Source organism: Stegostoma tigrinum, chromosome 7, assembly GCF_030684315.1.
Source record: "Stegostoma tigrinum isolate sSteTig4 chromosome 7, sSteTig4.hap1, whole genome shotgun sequence".
Lineage (NCBI taxonomy): Eukaryota > Metazoa > Chordata > Chondrichthyes > Orectolobiformes > Stegostomatidae > Stegostoma > Stegostoma tigrinum.
Genome location: NC_081360.1, coordinates 66759085 through 66781258, shown reverse-complemented (window position 1 = coordinate 66781258; position 22174 = coordinate 66759085). Strand labels below are relative to the sequence as shown.

Here is a 22174-nt window from a genome sequence, read left to right as displayed (position 1 = left end):
CATGGGAATTCCTGGAGGCATGGTTCTCCATCCGTACTTCAACCAACAAATGCATAGAATTGGACCCCATATATCAACCCATACAGGTCAAAACCAGAAATGACGCTACTCACCATAATGGACCAGGCAGTATAAATTCCAAGCAGAGTAGAACAACATTGCTTCATTGGAGGCCTCACCGATGAAGTCACCTAGCATGGTGACAAAATGTGAACGAGAACAAGCCTGTTGGATGAGCAAGCCAACAACCTCACCCACAACCCGAGCTACAGATCTTTGCCAAAACTTTAAACCCGGTTTCGATTCCACCCTCGGGGACTGTCTGTGTGGAGTTTGTACATTCTCCCCATGTCTGCGTGGGTTTCCTCCAGGTGTTCTGGTTTCCCTCAAGTCTAGAGACATGCACATTAAGTGGATTGGCCATGTTCAATTGCCCATAGTGTCCAGGGATGTGAAGCTAAATGTGTTAGCCGTAGGAAATACAGGGTTACTGGGATAGGGTGGGGGTTGGGTTAAGGTGGGATCTCTTCAGAGTTGGTGGGCTGAATGGCCTGCTTCCATACTGTAGGGATTCTATGATCTATGAAATTACAGAATTATGTAAAGGTTTTATTCCCCACAGTGTTGATTTTTGAAAAGACATTGCCGTTTTAATGATATGAGTTGGTAATCTATCTTTATGCTCCTTTTCTCTTCTGTTTCCATTTTATCTTTCATATAAGGTGCTGTCGTGAAGGGACAGAAACATGGTCTTCGTTCTCCTAATTCTACTTTATAAATAGCCTTGAGAGAATGCAGCGGTGGCAATGGCTACTCATTCTCTAACTCTTTGACTTTTGGAAATATCTATCTTGTACCGTTGGTCTTGCACTAACTCACTACAAATACCAGTGTCCTTTCACCTGCACTGCGTGTTTTAGAACAATATAGCGCAGAACAGGCCTTTCAGCCCTCTGTTGCACTGACCTGTGAACTAATCTAAGCCCATCCCCCTACACTATCCCATCATTACCCATATGCTTATCCAAGGACTGTTTAAATGCCCAGAATGTGGCTGTGTTAACTACATTGGCAGGCAGTGCGTTCCATGCCCTTACCACTCTCTGAGTAAAGAACCTGCCTCTGATATCTGTCTTAAATCTATCACCCCTCAATTTGCAGCTATGCCCCCGGTACAAGCTAACATCATCATCCTTGGAAAAAGATTCTCACTGTCCACCCTATCTAATCCTCTGATCATCTTGTATGTCTCTACTAAATCCCCTCTTAGCCTTCTTCTCTCCAACAGACCCAAGTCCCTCAGCCTTTCTTCTTAAGGCCTTCGCTCCAGACCAGGCAACATCCTGGTAAATCTCCTCTGCACCTTTTCCAATGCTTCCACATCCTTCCTGTAATGCGGCGACCAGAACTGCATGCAATATTCCAAGTGAGGCCACACTAGCGTTTTGTACATTTGCAGCATGACATCACGGCTCCGAAAATCAATCCCTCTACCAATAAAACCTAACACACCATAAGCACACCATGCCTTAACAGTATAGAATTGGACCCCATATATCAACCCATACAGTCTGTAATTGTCTACCCAACTGCATTTTCACCACCAGGAGTGAATGGTTTAAGGCATGGATTACAATTACCTTTCTGAAAGAAATTGATAAACAACAAATGCTGGCTTTGCTGGTGATTCTCACGCACCAAGGACAAATATTGCCAAAAATGTCTCTTTGCTCTTTCTTCAGAGTCTTTTCTGTTGTTCCTATCTTTGTAGTTTCACTATGCAAAATCATAGCAACCCTGGCATTTTTGGTAAATTTGCACATTTCCTGATTTCTGATTTTAAATATGCAAAAATAAGGGTAATAAATGTATTAACATAATGTGAGTAACTTCAGGAATTGGGTAACTGTTGGCATCCACTATAGGCAATTGCAAAATAATTATACTTCCTTGTACAATCTATACTTGCTGTAAACTTGACTGATTTGAACCTGAAGAGCAACACATTGTAATTACCTCAGAGATACTAGGAGTTGCCGATGCTGGAGAATCTGAGATAATAAGGTGTAGTGCTGGATGAACACAGCAGGCCAAGCAGCATCAGAGGAGCAGGTAAGCTGACATTTCGGGTTTGGACTCTTCTTCAGAAGGGCCTTTCTGAAGAAGGGTCCAGACCCGAAACGTCAGTTTTCCTGCTCCTCTGATGTTGCCTGGCCTGCTGTGTTCATCCAGCTGTACACCTTCCTATCTCAGATTGAAATTACCACTCACATTGTGAAGTTCTTTTAATCTCATGTTCCAGTGCTATCATCTTTAAACGGTGATGTGATTTGTTTGCCCATCTCATCAAAACTTTCTCGTGTTAACAATTAGAAAGTGTTGTGGACCTTTAAAGCTGATATTTGGTAATGGTTATGGTATGTGCTTATACTACAGCTGCATGGCACACTCCGAGTGATTCTCGAGCCATTATCTAGTCAGATGCCCCTGGTTGGAGCTGTGACTTTGTTCTTCATTCGCCGACCAGTGAGTTTGTTTTACATTTTTTTGCATTGTTTCACATTTTAATTTTCAGTCAGCTCCAAGATCAAAGAACTCTTGCTCATTTAAATACCGCTATGAAGCTCAAAGATCCAGACTTTCAATCTATTGGGCTTAGAAACCTAAGGTTCTACCCCTGAACATGGCATTTCCTGTTTATGTGGTGGTGGGGTGAGTTTCATGTAGGTATGGTCTGTGGAGGTAACTGGCTTTTTTTAAATCATCAGTAGACTCCTTCCAAATCAGATTTTGACATCTTTTTTCGGTGTGCAACTCAAAGTGTGCAGATTAGATTTTCCCAAGCCAGGGATGTAGCTACGGTATCTCCTTGGATCTAGTCCTGGGACGTATCTGGGCCGAGGTCCGATGACCTTCAGACGAGATCAGTTGCCCTCCAGAACTGTTAAGTCGGTATCAATGTGGGTAAAAAAGTGTATAAACCCGTTACTTTAAAACTCCTTGGACTTGTTAATAGGCTATGAAAACTAATTGTCAGAGGTGATAATAAAATGTGAGGCTGGATGAACACAGCAGGCCCAGCAGCATCTCAGGAGCACAAAAGCTGATGTTTCGGGCCCTTCATCAGAGAGGGGGATGGGGTGAGGGTTCTGGAATAAATAGGGAGAGAGGGGGAGGCAGACCGAAGATGGAGAGAAAAGAAGATAGGTGGAGAGGAGAGTATAGGTGGGGAGGTAGGGAGGGGATATGTCAGTCCAGGGAAGACGGACAGGTCAAGGAGGTGGGATGAGGTTAGTAGGTAGAAGATGGAGGTGCAGCTTGGGGTGGGAGGAAGGGATGGGTGAGAGGAAGAACAGGTTAGGGAGGCAGAGACAGGTTGGACTGGTTTTGGGATGCAGTGGGTGGGGGGGAAGAGCTGAGCTGGTTGTGTGGTGCAGTGGGGGGAGGGGATGAACTGGGCTGGTTTTGGGATGTGGTGGGGGAAGGGGAGATTTTGAAGCTGGTGAAGTCCACATTGATGCCATTGGGCTGCAGGGTTCCCAGGCGGAATGTGAGTTGCTGTTCCTGCAACCTTCGGGTGGCATCATTGTCGCACTGCAGGAGGCCCATGATGGACATGTCATCTAAAGAATGGGAGGGAGAGTGGAAATGGTTTGCAACTGGGAAGTGCAGTTGTTTATTGCGAACCGAGCGGAGGTGTTCTGCAAAGCAGTCCCCAAGCCTCCACTTGGTTTCCCCAATGTCGAGGAAGCCACACCGGGTACAGTGAATGCAGTATACCACATTGGCAGATGTGCAGGTGAACCTCTGCTTAATGTGGAAAGTCATCTTGGGGCCTGGGATGGGGGTGAGGGAGGAGGTGTGGGTGCAGGTGTAGCACTTCCTGCGGTTGCAGGGGAAGGTGCCGGGTGTGGTGTGGTTGGAGGGCAGTGTGGAGCGACAGAGGTGTCTGTCCCATCCATAAAGGCATTTAAAATGGCTGCCCTTTAATTCTTTAGAACAAAAATCTAGAGTTTTGTTTTTAGAAAGTTGTCACGTTTTGACATAAGGCTTATAGTACTGAATTAATACTACATGACTGATTTCACAATGATCCTTTACCGCAGTAGGGCACCTTTCACAGCATTGACAGTTACAAGTGATTATTGAGTCTTTACTGTGGAAGCATGAATTCCATTGCTCCTACAACTGAATGAAATACTTATTGTTTTATGGCTTTATTTAGTTGAAGAATGATTATTTTTTAACATAAAAGTGGATTTGCTGAAAGAAAGCGTTTACCCCAATATAAAGCTTGCGATTGATACATAGAACCATATTTATTTCAACTTGGTATGGGTCCTAAGGTCTATCTATGGTGGATGCTAGGTGTAGAGTGAAAGAACAATGGGGTTGAGCATTTAGAATTATAGAATTCTTACAATATGGAAGCAGGCCATTCAGCCCTTCGAGTCCACGCTGACCCTCTGAAGAACATCCCACCCAGACCCAACCCCCTACCCAATTTTTGTACCCCTGCGTTTCCTAAGGCTGATTCAACCAGCCAGCGTATCCCTAGACACTGGGAAATTTAGCATGGCTATACTTGGCATGGATGTATAAAGTATTATGAGAGGATAGGTAAAGATGCATAGAAACATATAAAATAGGAGCAGAACCTCTTCCACTTGGCTTGGCATTAGTCCAGAAAGAGCATTAGGAGAGGATATAGGGGCATGCTTTAGTATGACATTAATGGGGTGGTTAGTGGTGCTTATGTAGAAGTCAGTAACGGGTAAGGATTGGGGAGGAGGAGGGGAAGGATGTTTCATGTTGTATTCTTCAATGTTGAGGGTGGTTGGCTTGCCGAGCTGTTTTGTTGTTCCACAGACGTTTTGTTACTGTGCTTGGTAACATCCTCAGTGCAGCCTCTGATGAAGCATCAGTGTGTTTTCCTGCCTGGTTCTTAAACTCTGGGGTCCGTTGCAATGGATTGTCTCACTTCTGGGTTTCCTCCATAGTGGAATGTATGTGGGGTCGAGTTCCATGTGTTTATTAATAGTCTCTGGTGCCTTTGGCACACAAACCCACATCAACCCTCTGACAAGTGCTCATCCAAACTAAAGGCCCACTCCCCACCATGGACAGGACCAATGTCATCGACAGGATCCCCTGCAGAGACTGCGAGAAACACTACATCGGACAAACAGGAAGGAAACTAACAACAAGAGTACATGAACACCAGCTGATTACAAAAAGACACGACCAATACTCACTCATCTCAATCCACATGGACAAGGAGAACCACGACTTCGACTGGAACAACATCGACATCCTGGGACAGGGTAGGCAGAGACAAGCACGAGAATTCCTGGAAGCATGGCACTCCGTGAAGCAGGCTATTAATAAACACATTGAACTCAACCCCATATACATTCCATTACGGAGGAAACCCGGAAGTGAGGCAATCCGTTGCAACGGACCCAGAGTTTAAAAACCAGGCGGGAAAACATACCAACGCTTCATCAGAGGCTGCACTGAGGATGTTACCAAGCATGGTAACGAAACATCTGTGGAACGATAGCACAGCTCAGTGAGCCAACCAACCTCAGCGCCCACAGCCTGAGCTACAGATTTACTCCAAAATCTTTCATCTTCATTTCTAAGGTCTGCCTTGGAGATCTGGCAAACCTTTAGAAGCCAAGGTGTCGGCTAGTATGATGTAGCCTTCTCCTGCAAACCCAAACCAGCAGCCGTTTTTAAAAGTTCAGATATGTGCAGCTGGCAATTGTTCCATCTCTGCTCCTGGCATGGGAGTAAATAAATCTTGGTCTAACAGAAATTGTTTATTTAATACCAAGATTCTTATTTTATGGATGCAAATCGTGAAAGCCAAGCAGGAGCCTCATTCGTTGAGATAAATGCAGCGCCCAATTTGTAAAAGAGATAGCCCTTAGGGACAAGTGCTGGAAAATGGGATTAGAATAGTTCGGTTTGTATCAGAGATAATAAGAACTGCAGATGCTGGAGAATCTGAGATAACAAGGTGTAGAGCTGGATGAACACAGCAGGCCAAGCAGCATCTGAGGAGCACAAAAGCTGACGTTTCAGGTTGAGACCCTTCTTCAGAAATGGGGGAGGGGAAGGGGGTTCTGAAATAAATAAGGAGAGATGGGGAGTCAGATTGAAGATGGATAGAGGAGAAGATAGGTGGAGAAGAGACAGACAAGTCAAAGAGGTGGGGATGGAGCCAGTAAAGGTGAGTGCAGGTAGGGAGGAGACAGATCGGACCAGGGAGGACAGACAGGTCAAGGGGGCGGGATGAGGTTAGGAGGTAGGAAATGGAGGTGCGGCTTGAGGTGGGAGGAGGGGATAGGTGAGAGGAAGAACAGGTTAGGGAGGCAGAGATGAGCTGGGCTGGTTTTGGGATGCAGTGGGGGGAGGGGAGATTTTGAAGCTTGTGAAATCCACATTGATACCATTGGGCTGCAGTGTTCCCAATTAGAATATGAGTTGCTGTTCCTGGAACCTTGAGATGGCATCATTGTGGCACTGCAGGAGGCCCAGGATGGACATGTCGTCTGAGGAATGGGAGGGGGAGTTGAAATGGTTCACGACTGGGAGGTGCAGTTGTTTATTAAGAACCGAACATAGGTTTCTGCACAGCAGTTCCCAAGCCTCCGCTTGGTTTCCCCAATGTAGAGAAGGTCACAATGGGTACAGCGGATACAGTATGTCACATTAGCAGATGTGCAGGTGAACATCTCGTTGATGTGGAAAGTCTTCTTGGGACCTGGGATGAGGGTGAGGGAGGTGGTGTGGGGGCAGCTGTAGCACTTCCTGCGGTTGCAGGGGAAGATGCCGGGTGTGTTGTGTTTGGAGGGGAGTGTAGAGCGAACAAGGGAGTCACAGAGCAAGTGGTCCCTCCAGAAGGCAAACAAGGGTGGGGAGGGAAAACTGTCTTTGGTGGGGTCGGATTGTAGATGGCGGAAGTGTTGGAGGATGATGCGTTGTATCCGGAGGTTGGTGGGGTGGTACGTGAGGATGAGGCGGATTCTCTTTTGGTTGTTATTGCAGGGAGGGGGTGTGAGGGATGAGTTGCGGGAAATGCGGGAGACACGGTCGAGGGGGTTCTTGACCACTGCAGGGGGGAAGTTGTGGTCCTTGAAAAACAAGGACCTCTGAGATGTGCGGGAGTGGAATGCCTCCTCTTGGGAACAGATGTGGCAGAGGTGAAGGAATTGGGAATAGGGGATGGCATTTTTGCAAGAAATGGTGGGTGGAGGTGTATTCTAGGTAGCTGTGGGAGTCAGTGGGTTCGAAATGGATATCGGTTTCTAAGTGTTTGCCCGAGGTGGAGACAGAGAGGTCCAAGAAGGTGAGAGACGTGTTTGAGATGGTCCACGTGAACTTGAGGTTGGGGTGGAAGGTGTTGGTGAAGTGGATGAACTGTTCGAACTCCTCTTGGGAGCAAGAGGCAGCACCAATACAGTCATCAATGTAACGGAGGAAGAGGTGGGGTTTAGGGCCAGCGTAGGTGCAGAAGAGGGACTGTTCCACGTAACCTACAATCAGGCAGGCATAGCTTGGGCCCATGCGGGTACACATGGCCACCTCCTTTGTATGTAGGCAGTGGGAGGAATTGAAAGAGTAGTCGTTGAGTGTGAGGACGTGCTCGGCTAAGCGGATGAGGGTATCAGTGGACGGGGACTGGTCGGGCCTGCAATACAGGAGGAAGCGGAGGGCCTTGAGGCCATCTGCATGCGGAATGTAGGAGTATAGGGACTGGACAGCCATAGTAAAAATGAGGTGTTGGGGACCGGGGAGTTGGAAGTTCTAGAGAAGGTGGAGGGCATGGGTGGCTTCACGGACGTAGGTAGGGAGTTCCTGGACCAAGGGGGAGAAAATGGAGTCAAGATAACTGGAGATACGTTCGGTGGGGCAGGAGCAGGCAGAGACAATGGGTTGACCAGGGCAATCATGTTTGTGGATTTTGGGAAGGAGATAGAAGCGGGCGATGAGGGTTTGGCAAACTGAGGTTGGAGGCTTTGTTTGGGAGGTCACTTGAGGTGATAAGGTTGTGGATGGTTTGGGAGATGATGGTTTGGTGCTCGGGGGTGGGGTCATGTTTCAGGGGGCAGTAGGTGGAGGTGTTGGAGAGTTGGCGCCTGGCCTCAGCGATGTAAGGGTCAATGCGCCATACTACAACTGCGCCTCCCTTGTCCGTGGGTTTTACGATGAGGTTGGGATTCGAGCGGAGGGAGCAGAGAGCTGTACATTCTGTGGGGGAGATGTTGGAGTGGGTGAGAGGGATGGAGAGGTTGAGGCCATTTATGCCTTGATGGCAGTTGGAGATGAAGAGGCCAAGGGAGGGTAGGAGGCCTTGGGGTGGTGTCCAGGAGGAGGGCTTGTGTTGGAGGCGGGAGAAGGGGTCAGTAGAGGGAGAGTTAGGCTCCTGTTAAAGAAGTAAGCGTGGAGGCGGAGGCGGCTGAAAAACTGTTCAATGTCCAAACGTGACCGGTATTCGTTGATGTGTGGCTGGAGGGGGGACAAAGGTGAGCCCTTTACTGAGGACTGACCATTTGTGCTCAGTAAGGGGGAGGCCTGCTGTCTTCATCCAGCTCTACACCTTGTTATCTTAGAATAGTTAGGTGCTGGTTTTTGACTGGCACAGACTCAATGGGCCAAAGGGACTTGAACTGTGCTGTAGACCTCTATAATATGCAGCATTATTTGCCCCAACCAAGTGCATAAGGAGTTTGCATTGAGCTCATAACTGTACAGGCTGGTTTCACAGGAGTCCTGGGTTGTTCTGAACCTGTTTAGCAAGGATCATTCTTGTCATGGGAGTTCAAAATATGTCATCAAACAGATGGGATTTACAGAAAGAACAGGTTATAACTCCTGCGTATCCCATTCCTCAATCCAATGATCATTTGCTGGCAGACCTTTGCTCAGCAACATTGTAGCATATGAGCACGTGATAGAAGATGAGCTGTCGGGTGGATTAAACAGATCCTCAGAGTGACAAGTTCCAACCAGCTGTGGGTTGTTGGTGGATGTTAGGAGGACTGAGGTTTGATTAGATTCCCCACAATGTGAAAACAGGCCCTTTGGCCCAACAAATCCACACCGCCCCTTGAAGCATTCCATCCAGACCCATTCCCTTATAACCCGCACTCCCCTGAACACTATGGGCAATTTAGCATGGCCGATCCACCTAGCCTGCGCATCTTTGGACTGTGGGAGGAAACCGGAGCACCTGGAGGAAACCCACGCAGTCATGGGGAGAAGGTGCAAACTCCATACAGGCAGTCACCCGAGGCTGGAATCGAACTCGGGTCCCACCACTGAGCCACCATGCCTCCTGTTTGACAGGAAGCCAACAGAGGGGTTAAACAAAGATCTCCAGTTATGCTGCAGAGTATTATGTTCAAAGTCGACAAGGTTAACGTGCGCATGTGTGTGTTGATCTTTGCCAAGTTGGTGCATGATACCCTGCTCTGAAGTATCCTATGCAAGTGCTGAGGTTGAAAGTGTCGTGGCAGCAGCATCCCATGTGGATTCCAGCAAGTTTTTAGTCCATTGTTGTGGTCTTCATCCTTTGCTGCTTCCTTTAGAAGGTCATGGATTAACAAAGCCCGGAGTCTGTGCCAGTCAAAAACCAGCACTTAACTATTCTAAGATAACAAGGTGTAGAGCTGGATGAAGATAGCAGGCCTCCCCCTTCCTGAGTCCACAACATACTCCCGAGTATTTTATGTTGGGTTCATGATTTACTCCCTAAGCATCCATGTAAATGTGCATTTCTTTTGGTGTTTGCATCATGGAGGTGGAATAGACTGGATATGGATTTTGAGGGATTCATTGTGAGATTCTATATGCACGATAGTCCATCAAGCTTGTAACCTCTTGGTTAAGGATCTTGTCCAGGGTGTCGAATGATGGAGATTTGAGGGCACAACTGATGTCATCAGCAAAGATCAAATTACTGAACGCGGCTGATGGCACATCGTTTGTTTACATGTTTGACAGTGCTTTCTGGCACTGAGGTCTGAGATATTCTATTGGCCTGCCTTTTCCAAGCATTTCTCTTTTGTCAAAGGGGGATTCCAAATGTGGAGGGAGTGCTTTAAACCAAGATCATCTGTGGCATCTCTTGCCGAAGAGTAACATTTTTGTCTCCTAAAATAGGAGATAAGCAAGTGGGCAATTCAGCAACCATAATACTACTTGAACATCAAGGGAAGATGGTTCCACTGTGGGAAATAGTCATTGTCTGGCATTGAGTGGCATAGATTGTTACTTAAGACCACAAGGTATAGGAACAGAATTACGCCATTTGACCCATTGAGTCTGCTCCAGTCATTCGATGATGGCTGATACGTTTCTCAACCCCATTCTCCTGCCTTCTCTCTATAACCCTTGATCCCCTTACTAATCAAGAACCTATCTATCTCTGTCTTAAACAAATTCAATGACTTGGCCTCCGCAACCTTTTGTGGCAGTCAGATCCACAAATTCACCACCCTCTGACTGAAAAAATTCCCCCTCCTCCTCTCATTTTGCCATTTATCAGCCCAAGCCTGACTCTTGTTCATATCTTGCCATTTGCAAGCAAGTTTGATATTCAAAGGGTCATTGTGCTTCAGGCGTATTTCATACTAATTTTCCGAAAGTGCCTGTCTTTTTGCTGGAAGCTATCCAATCTTCCTCTTAGCACCTTCACTAAATATTCATGACAGACCCAATAACATTGGCAATCTCAAGCAAAATAATTAATTTTACATGGAAAATGGGGAATGCCAACTTAACTACCTGACAACAAACTTAATTTTAAAAAGATTCCTGCTTATCCTCCTGTGTTTTCATCATATGACATGACATTGCATTTTGCAATATTTTTATCCCAATTTGTCCCTTTCTGCATTTCTCAATACACTAGCCTTGGCTTTCACACATCTGACCCATTCTTTGATCTACAGTTGCAGGTCTGGTAGGACTGCTGGCATTGCTGTAACTTTCTCCCAAAATCCAATCCAGTTCTGTTTTATTTTTCTCTCTTCACCTTTCAAAAACTACCTTGCGATCGATCTCTTTGATCAGATTTTCATTCTCCTTTCCAAATCTCACCAAATTGTTTGGCAGCTTGCCCTTTTCATTTCTCCTTCTGTAAAACACTGTCCAGTGTTTTTGTGCTGAAGTTATGTAAGTGTAGAATATTCTCATTGATGCCCTAGTCTACGAAATTAAGTGATTGTTATTGAAATAACTCTGCAGAGGCTGGTATCCTGTCATCAAGTGGTTCTTTATTTACACATGTGTAGTACTTGACACTGATCTGACTTCTTCAGAGCCAGCTCTGAATGAACACCACCTCTGGTGCTCCTGTTCATATCTGCCAGCCAAGCCTGCCTGTTTGAACTAGGTTAACAGTCCTGATCAGAGAACTCATTCTATTAAATCTACATGGCTGACCTCATTACAATGACTACAGTTTGAGTTTTCATTCCAGTTGCAGTTGTAATTTTGCCTCCAGTTATTTCCAACAGCAGTTACTGCTTTGAAGTGGATCTTGATCTCATTTCTGCAGATATGCACATTTTGTGGCAGTTTATCTGATCAAATGTTTGGACTGTAAGGAGTTTATAAAGGAACGCCAGATAGCGAGAGGAAAGTTCTTTAATAATTAAGAAAGGAGAATGGGGAAAGGGTCATCAAAGGGAACAATTAAAGTGAGTAAGTTCTGTTGTCCTGAGTCTTGATGTCAGAGAATCACTTCACCTAACAAAGGAGCAGTGCTGTGAAAGCTTGTGATTTCAAATAAACCTGTTGGACCATTAACCTGGTGTTATGTGACTTCTGACCTGGTCCACCCCAATCCAACACCGATTCCTTCACAGTGGTTACCATAGATTCATAGAGTTGTACAGATTGGAAACAGACCCTTTGGTCCAACTCGTCCATGCTGACCAGATATCCTAAATAAATCTAGTCCCATTTGCCAGAATTTGGCCCATATCCGTCTAAACCTTTCCTACACATAGACCCATCCAGATGCCTTTTAAATGCTGTAATTGTACCAGCCTCCACAGCTTCCTCTGGTATCTCTTTCCAAACACACACCACTCTCTGCATGAAGATGTTGCCCCATAGGTCCGTTTGAAATCTTTCCCCGTTCACGTTAAACCTATGTCCTCTAGTTTGGACTCCCCCATTCAGGGGGATAAAGACCTTGTATATTTGCCCTATCCATGCCCCTCATGCTGTTTTAAACCTCTATAAGCTCAATCCTCAGCCTCCAACTCTCTGGGGAAAATAGCCGCAGCCTGTCCTATAGCACAGACCATCCAACCCTGGCAACATCCTTGTGAATCTTTTCTCAACCCTTTCAAGTTTCACAACATACTTCCTGTAGCGGTGACACCTTGATTGCCCATGTTGTGTAGTCTAAGAAAGGCAACCTACTCCTTTTTGTCAATGTTGTCTTTGAGACTGGGAGGCTGAGAAAGCCAAACAGTGGGAGAAGGTGAAATGGTCTTCGAGAATTCTGTCTAAACTTTGCAACAAGGCTCTGTATTTGAGGCAACCTTTTATGACAGCCTACAAACAACTAAATTTGCTCATAATTGGGAAGGTTGATATCAAGCAGGTGAATTAGCTCCTGGGCTTTGGTCTGTTCCATCCCTGATTTGCATCTGAATGCAAAATCACTGAAAGTAGGAAATGAACCTAGAATAAGCTATCCATGAAGTCCTGCAGAACCTACTGACTATGCAATTCACATCTCTCAAACCTTGCTTTGAATGATGCTGGTTTTGATGACAAAAAGAAGGAAGCACAACCTCTGAACTGACACCAGCACCACCAACAAAGGTCTGGTGAATGATCTGACACTAAAAATGTCCAAGGCTTCTACTTCCCACCAAAAGCTATGGACTATGTTCAAACATTCTCTCCATGCAAGAACAGTACATGTCTTTCATAAATAGGAAGTCAAGGGCAGATCAGCATGGGATTGCAGCCACACAATATCAACTCATCACACAGCAAATGAATGTGGCCTACAAAACTTTGCTCCAAGCTTCAAGCTCAGCCACTTAACACACAGCACCGTGACTTGTCTGGCTAACTAGACCTTTGGTATTTTATAGTTTTATGTACTGTGCAAGAAACAAACTGCTTTCCATAGCAACCTTCAAAAGAACACCATCATCTTTCAGAAAAATGTTATTTTTCTAGCCTAAATATGTTTGAAGTGTAAGCTGAATATCATTGCACAGAAAGAGTTGCCTTCAATAAATCTATTGCTTGCTTTGCTGCTTCTGATGTTGTTAATTTTTCATCAGGTCCTGGAAATCAACTGGACAGGGCTGACCAACCTACTGGATATTCCTGGTTTCAGGTTAGTATTTCACATTGTCTAACTTTTACACAGATTTGGAAGTGAGAGTTGATTTAGCTATTGACATTACAATGAAATAACAGAATAATGATTAATTGAGTAAGGCTAGGAATATCTTCAACTGTTCGCTAACTTCATCCGTGTGTGTGTGTGTGTGTGTGTGTGTGTGTGTGTGTGTGTGTGTGTGTATGTATAAAATGTCGCTGCATCCTCAATTTTACTGAAGTTTTTGAATGTAGGAAAATATGTCTCGTATTTAGATGTATGAGCCTACTTCAAAAAGTCAACCAATTGTATTAGACCTTGTCCTAACCAAGGGACTGGTAAAGCAGGGAATTTTCTCAATAACTCAACAGCAAAACTTAGAAGTAATTCCAAAGTATCAGTTTGTTAAATAGTTTTTAAACAATCTTGCAATCCATTCAATTTTACAATCTATGCAAGATTGGCTTGATGTATCAACATTAACTGAATTGCATTCTTTGTAATGTCCTCTTGTATTCTTGTTCTATATAATTTGTAAAGTGGGGCAAAATGTTGCAAGTAGTAAGACTGTTGCTTGTCACTTCCAGGAATTGTGAAGTTTGCTCACTGGGCAAATTAAAATTGAACAACTTTCCAATTCTTGATTTCAGAAAGTGCTACAAATAGAAAGGGTGCCATTGAGTTTATAGTCTCCTTTAATGAGCTGCCTTGAGTGCTGTGCCAACACAATCCTTTCCGTAAACAAATGTGCTTCTGTGTATAATTGGCAGGAGACACTTTCTTGTTTTTCAAATGTTTAACTAGACATGCATGAAACAATTGTATTTTAAGTACCTTACGAAAACACTTTAAAAATGCTTTTTATGATCATTAACTTTTTTTTACAATATTCTTGTAATGTTTAAATGTGTTAATTGGCAACTCAGATTAGATAAATGGAATTCATTTGTTAACTGATTTACTGTAATACAATAAAAGTATAACAGTTTTAGTGGTTTGACGATAAAAATTAATGACAGAGGAGGCCTTAGTTGAGACAAGTATGACACTTCTGGATTAAATCAAAGCCACATTATTTAAGATGTGGGATTCAATATGTAGTGTGTACAGTAAATTTGTATTCTGTGTAATCTTTACAAACTTGTTTATGATTTAGCTATACATGGTACATAAAGAAAATATTCCCTCAGGTTAGTATTTCAGTATATTTAATTAATCACTGTGGGAGGCATCCCATCCTGATGGGTTTGGTATGTAATAGTGAATTCTTAATCTCACATGTTCATCTAAACACTTGCAGTGTCTTATTGCTTTTCCTATTTTAATTAAATCCATTTAAGTTTGGGACTTTTATTGTGTTTTTATTTCTGATGGGATGGTAAAAGTACTTATTTCAAGTATTAGTTAATACTTTGACCCAGATTTGTCATCTTCAAGGCAAGCAGCAGAAGTTTGGAAAATTCCTAGCTTTGTGAATCCATCTCAGAAGAAAGTGATAGCAAGGTCACAGTCTGGATTACCAGGAACATGTGTCAGGTTCAGGTTATAGTCAGGCTAGTCAACCCAGGAAAACAGTAAAAACATCCACGGAACCTGTCAGGTGCTAAGGCAAACTGTTTAAACTTTATGCCTCAGCTTCATGGGACTCTGGCCCTTATAACTCCTTACCATCCAAAAAGTGCCCATGCCCCATCCAAGAAACCTCATATCTGTGAACCCACTTCACATGCTCTGTAACCTAGGTTAAGCCCCTCTACCTACCCCATAGTCCCTAATGTTCCCCAGTCAAGCTGTGGCACTTCCCCGCCCATTGTCTCTTATTTACTGGAAAGAAATGATGAACATTCTGGTGAAAGTAACTTAAATAAAAGTGTTAACATAATTAGCTAAAGCACAGTTACAAAGATTTAAGGTAAGTGAGGGTAAAAGTTTATGTATGTAGATGAAGATGAGATCCGTCTCTTCCACCATTGCTGACCTAGCTTGCTTTAACACTCTGTCTCTAAGAGTAGATTTGAAAGATTGAAGTCAGATTCAGCTGCTGTGATAGCTTCTGTAGTCATATAGTTAAAGATTGTTCACACTGGTGAGCTGAAGAGAACATATCCTGGGAGTGATTGAAAGTTCCTATTGCAGATTGCGTCTCAAGGTAACCTAGCCCAGTATAGCAGTACGTTATTCCTCCTTCTGTCTCCCTGTTGAAAATCAGAGACTGCTTTGGAATGTTTTGCTCTTGGTGTTCCAAAGATTCCTGCATTTTCTGAGCGCAGTGTTTATTCACAGTTAGATTTCTATACAGTACAAAACTTAAAATGGCCACTATTTCAAAACTGTTGAATTATGCTTCGATATTTAGGGCTGAGTGTGTCTAGGTCTTGAGCGCAGGCCAATTGTCTGTTAGTCAAGATAATTAACTTTGTAACTGTCTCCACTATTTGCTTGATGTCTCTCATTATGTCAAGTTTTGTTGAATTAAGAGCTATTTGCACTTCCAGAGAGACATTGTCAAGATGTTCCTGCGTACTTGTGGGAATGCTCATTGAAGTTCAGAAGTTCCATTGTGATTTCTTCTTGATAGTTATAGTTTTATTTTAGTACAAATTGAATCAACATAGGGTATTTCTGGAAGTCACGTTGGAAAGTTCCTTGTGTCTATTTTAAAGACCGATTAGCTTTTTTTACAAAATGTGATGTTATACCTATGCATTTGTGACAAGTACAATTAATAAAAACTCCTGTTGGTGAATAATTCATTTGGAAGGCATGGGCAGTTCTGTGAGCACTGCCAGCTACCACAGTGTCTTTTAACCAGCTGCAAAAGATTTAGATAACTCAGACATAGTGTTAGCTAATACGTGTTGACAAACCAAAGCAGAAATTTTCTGATGAAGGGTCTAGGCCCAAAACGTCAGCTTTCCTGCTCCTCAGATGCTGCTTGGCCTGCTGTGTTCATCCAGCTCTATACCTTGTTTTCTCAGATTTTCCAGTATCTGCACTTCCCATTAACTCTGTCCTGTAGTTACCCAGTCATTGACAATTGGGTTGGCTATTTAATGCTATGATCTTCATGGCTTTTCTAAGATAATTCTATGATCTTACTGTGGTGCTTTGTTCCTTCCTTACTTATTACTCCACTCCTCCTTACTCCAATAAGTTGCTTGACATTAAACAAACATATAACAGGGTTATTAGAAAATACAAAGTGCCCTACAGAGTGCTGTGAAATTTGAAACCAATGCTATTAAAGTAAAACAGACGCAATGGTTTGCTAACAAAATACACGTCAAGTAACTTTGCACTTTCAGCAATATTCTACAGAGACACCACTGTTCGCACTTTAATTTTGTGTAAACATTATCATAACATTGATGTAACTTAGGGTGCTTTTTCGTAATTCCATAATGTACCACAAGTCAATAGCTGAGATGATATGTATTGAAGGTTTAATGTTTAACTATCCTTGTAACTTGAGTCAGATGAACTGTAATCCATTTGAAATATATACTTCATTCAGTGGAAGAGAGCTTGAATTTCAATGAGAAATGTTGTCCTAATACAAGGATGTTATTTAACTAATCAATTACAGACTTTGAAAAGCAAAAATTATTTGAATTACAAGCATTAAAATAGCAATTGTTATAACTTTCGTGTTTTTATGTTTGCTTTCTTTAACTGTGCTATGCAAGTAAGGGAGAACTGTAAAAATAATAAAGACAAAAATAGTGTCAGACTATTTGTACAGTACAATCTCACTTCAGGTAATGTGATGTTAATTCTAAAAACTGATTTCAGCACTACTGTCCTGTTGGGCAAGAGGCAAGTGACGACTTTTTCCCTCATAACTGAGTCTAAAGACTCTTAATTTGCATTTGTTTCAACCCTTAATGTTTTATTAGCCAATAAAAGTTTACATTTATGACTTTAGTAGAAGTGCTCAGGTATTAATGTGGGAGATTTAGTGGCAATGTAGAATAGCAAATAACCACTCACCATTTGGCCCATCTTGGCTATACCAACCCTATTTTCGTGCCATTTTTCCATGTGTTTTTACTATGTATGTTTTAATTATTTTTCTTTCTGTCTTATTATTGTGACTGATATCTATAGCACTTGTGATTATGTATTTCACTTTATAATATCCAATTGTATGTATGAAGTACTTCAAATGTTCCATCTATACTTGTGGGAATCTTAAATTCATTTCCACTTGTTATTAAGCGAACAATGAGTAGAAGTTATTTTGACTTTTAACTTTCTTCACCTCTGAGATTTTGAACACGTCTAATTGTTAGATTTAACAAAGTGTGGAGCTGGAGAAATAAAAGCAGGCAGCATCAGAGGGACAGGAAAGCTGATGTTTCAGTTGTTAGATTTTGACTTTTTAATGTTTACACTTCCACTTTGGCACTATCCATGTGTTCTACGTTTCTCGTCAAACTATACTTTCTCAATCTGGTGTCATGTACTCTCCCTGGTGATAAAGTAGCAACCAATATATTTATATGCCATTATATTAACTACGAGCCCGTTCCATATCTTTGCCAATATATTACTTCAACACAGTGGGCGCTTATCTTATGACTTAAACTTTTGTGAAGTACCTTGGTGAACACCTTCTGGAAGACCAAATATAGTACATCATCTAGCTCCAATCTATCCAGTCTGGTTGAGACTTTCTCAAAAAAAAACTCTAATAGATTAGTCAAACACAATTTCCCTTTCATGAAGCCATTCTGACTCTGCTTGATCAGTTTATGATTTTCCAAATGATCTGCTATTACTTCCTAATAATTGATCCCAATACTGTTCCGACAATAGATGCTAAGCTTATGGTTACTTTTTGCTTCCTTCCCTGTTTGAATGGGGATGTCGCCTCAGCAGTTTTCTAATCCTCTGGTACTTCTTCAGAATCCAATGGTTTTTGAAAAATTTATATCCAATTCTTCCATTATCTATTTAGGTACCTCTTTTAGGTACCTAGGATGCAAGACATCAGGGCCAGGGGACTTACCTGCCCTTAATCCCATTAGCCTGTCTAATACTTTTTTTAACAGGTGATAATCCTTAATTCCTCCCTGTATTCTTTACTATGAATGGGATGTTTAAAGTATCTTCTACCGTAAAAACTTTTGCAAAATATTTGTTTCAATTCTTCTGCCATCTCCTTGCTCCCCATAACATTCCTCCCAGATGAATTTTCTAAGGGGCCTGTCTTCACTTTGATTTCTCTATTCCTTTTAATATATTTAAAGAAGCTCTTTATAGTCAGTTCTTGTATTCCTCACCGTTTTGCCCTCTTGGTTAATTTTCTCTGACTTTATTACCTTTTTAGTCCTCCTTTTGCTGGATCATGATTTTATTCCAGTCTTTGTGCTTTCACTGAACTTTCACCTGCTTGGATGCTTTTTCTTTCAACTTAATACTCCCATCAACTTCCTTGGTTAGTTTATCCCTCTCCTAGAATATTTCCTCCTTACAGGACTGTATTTTTGCTGAGAGTCATGAAATATCCACTTAAATGTCTACCACTACTTGTTTATTGTCATTCCTGCCAATCTGTCTGTCCAAGATAATAAAATGTGAGGCTGGACGAACACAGCAGGCCAAGCAGCATCTCAGGAGCACAAAAGCTGACGTTTCGGGCCTAGACCCTTCATCAGAGAGGGGGATAGGGAGAGGGAACTGGAATAAATAGGGAGAGAGGGGGAGGCGGACCGAAGATGGAGAGTAAAGAAGATAGGTGGAGAGAGTATAGGTGGGGAGGTAGGGAGGGGATAGGTCAGTCCAGGGAAGACGGACAGGTCAAGGAGGTGGGATGAGGTTAGTAGGTAGATGGGGGTGCGGCTTGGGGTGGGAGGAAGGGATGGGTGAGAGGAAGAACCGGTTAGGGAGGCAGAGACAGGTTGGACTGGTTTTGGGTTGCAGTGGGTGGGGGGAAGAGCTGGGCTGGTTGTGTGGTGCAGTGGGGGGGAGGGGACGAACTGGGCTGGTTGAGGGATGCAGTAGGGGAAGGGGAGATTTTGAAACTGGTGAAGTCCACATTGATACCATTAGGCTGCAGGGTTCCCAGGCGGAATATGAGTTGCTGTTCCTGCAACCTTCGGGTGGCATCATTGTGGCAGTGCAGGAGGCCCATGATGGACATGTCATCTAGAGAATGGGAGGGGGAGTGGAAATGGTTTGCGACTGGGAGGTGCAGTTGTTTGTTGCGAACTGAGCGGAGGTGTTCTGCAAAGCGGTCCCCAAGCGTCCGCTTGGTTTCCCCAATGTAGAGGAAGCCGCACCGGGTACAGTGGATGCAGTATACCACATTGGCAGATGTGCAGGTGAACCTCTGCTTAATGTGGAATGTCATCTTGGGGCCTGGAATAGGGGTGAGGGAGGAGGCGTGGGGGCAAGTGTAGCATTTCCTGCGGTTGCAGGGGAAGGTGCCGGGTGTGGTGGGGTTGGAGGGCAGTGTGGAGCGAACAAGGGAGTCACGGAGAGAGTGGTCTCTCCGGAAAGCAGACAGGGGTGGGGATGGAAAAATTTACAATCTGACCCCACCACCCAAGACATTTTTCCATCCCCACCCCTGTCTGCTTTCCGGAGAGACCACTCTCTCCGTGACTCCCTTGTTCGCTCCACACTGCCCTCCAACCCCACCACACCCGGCACCTTCCCCTGCAACCGCAGGAAATGCTACACTTGCCCCCACGCCTCCTCCCTCACCCCTATTCCAGGCCCCAAGATGACATTCCACATTAAGCAGAGGTTCACCTGCACATCTGCCAATGTGGTATACTGCATCCACTGTACCCGGTGCGGCTTCCTCTACATTGGGGAAACCAAGCGGACGCTTGGGGACCGCTTTGCAGAACACCTCCGCTCAGTTCGCAACAAACAACTGCACCTCCCAGTCGCAAACCATTTCCACTCCCCCTCCCATTCTCTAGATGACATGTCCATCATGGGCCTCCTGCACTGCCACAATGATGCCACCCGAAGGTTGCAGGAACAGCAACTCATATTCCGCCTGGGAACCCTGCAGCCTAATGGTATCAATGTGGACTTCACCAGTTTCAAAATCTCCCCTTCCCCTACTGCATCCCTAAACCAGCCCAGTTCGTCCCCTCCCCCCACTGCACCACACAACCAGCCCAGCTCTTCTCTCCCCCCCCCCACCCACTGCATCCCAACACCAGTCCAACCTGTCTCTGCCTCCCTAACCGGTTCTTCCTCTCACCCATCCCTTCCTCCCACCCCAAGCCGCACCCCCATCTACCTACTAACCTCATCCCACCTCCTTGACCTGTCCGTCTTCCCTGGACTGACCTATCCCCTCCCTACCTCCCCACCTATACACTCTCCACCTATCTTCTTTACTCTCCATCTTCGGTCCGCCTCCCCCTCTCTCCCTATTTATTCCAGTTCCCTCTCCCCATCCCCCTCTCTGATGAAGGGTCTAGGCCTGAAACGTCAGCTTTTGTGCTCCTGAGATGCTGCTTGGCCTGCTGTGTTCATCCAGCCTCACATTTTATTATCTTGGAATTCTCCAGCATCTGCAGTTCCCATTATCTCTGAATCTGTCTGTCCAGTTTACTTTAGCTAACTCTATCTTCATTTCATTGTAATTCCCTTTATTAAAGTTTACACAGTCGTATCCCATCCAAGTTTATCACTCTGAAACTGAATAATGTATTGAATCATGTTATGATCACTGCTTCCGAGGAGATCTCTTACTCTGAGCTAATTTATTAAACGTACCGCATTATCTATCACCAGATCCAAGAGATCCTGCTCCATAGTTGGCTCCATGACACATTGCTCTGGAAAACCAATCAACATGAATATTTTAATCATCCATAATTATTGCTCTATACATGCTCCTTTTGGTTTATTTACAGCCTTTCCCACAGAGTGGCAATTATTTGGGGGTCTACACATGTCTCCTTTCTCTTACTGTTCTTGTTTTAAAACCGCTCCCCAAATGGACTCTACATCATTTGATCCCAACTCACTCTCAACTGTCTTCGTTCCACTTTGTTAACAATACTACCCCACCACCATTTCCATACCTCCTATGCCTCCTGTATACTACATTCCCAGTTTTGATCTCCTTGGAACCATGTTCCTGTAGTGGCTATGAGGGCATATTCATTTAGTGATAATGGGAACTGCAGATGCTGGAGAATGCAAGATAATAATGTGTGAGGCTGGATGAACACAGCAGGCCAAGCAGCATCTCAGGAGCAGAAAAGCTGACGTTTCGGGCCTGGACCCTTCTTCAGAGAGGGGGATGGGGAGAGGGAACTAGAATAAATAGGGAGAGAGGGGGAGGCGGACCGAAGATGGAGAGAAAAGAAGATAGGTAGAGAGGAGAGTATAGGTGAGGAGGTAGGGAGGGAATAGGTCAGTCCAGGGAAGACAGACAAGTCAAGGAGGCGGGATGAGGGGGTGGGTAGAAATGGAGGTGCGGCTTGTGGATTTGCACTGTCTGTTAATCTCCCTTATTCCAAATGCTTAGTGCATTAAGATACAAAGCCTGTAAGTTTGTTCTGCTGGTGAAGTTCCTTGGTACAATATGACACTCTCACATTCTGTCCCTTCCTTTTATTTTCCAATAACAATCATCCCCATTACTAACTAGCAATCCTGTCTTATCCTTTTACCTTTGATTTTATAATTAACCAACAACTGAACCCTGCCCCCAGTAATTAGATTAAAGCCCTGTCTGCAGTCTAGTTCTGTGATTCACCAGGAATCTGACCCCAGTGTGATTCAGGTGGAGCCTGTCCAATCAGAGCTGCTTCCTCCTATCCCAGT

At 44.0% G+C, this 22174-nt stretch overlaps 1 protein-coding gene across 3 annotated transcripts in view; it reads left to right on the top strand.

Moving 5' to 3' along the window:
- The window catches only part of LOC125454261 (extended synaptotagmin-3-like), a 141299-nt gene that overhangs the window by 82644 nt on the left and 36481 nt on the right, over positions 1–22174 (top strand). For all 3 annotated transcript variants that reach the window (XM_048534852.2, XM_048534853.2, XM_048534854.2), the window contains 2 exons: positions 2437–2526; positions 13329–13384. In XM_048534852.2, the coding sequence (XP_048390809.2) occupies positions 2437–2526; positions 13329–13384 (146 nt within the window). The remainder of the gene's footprint in view (positions 1–2436; positions 2527–13328; positions 13385–22174) is intronic.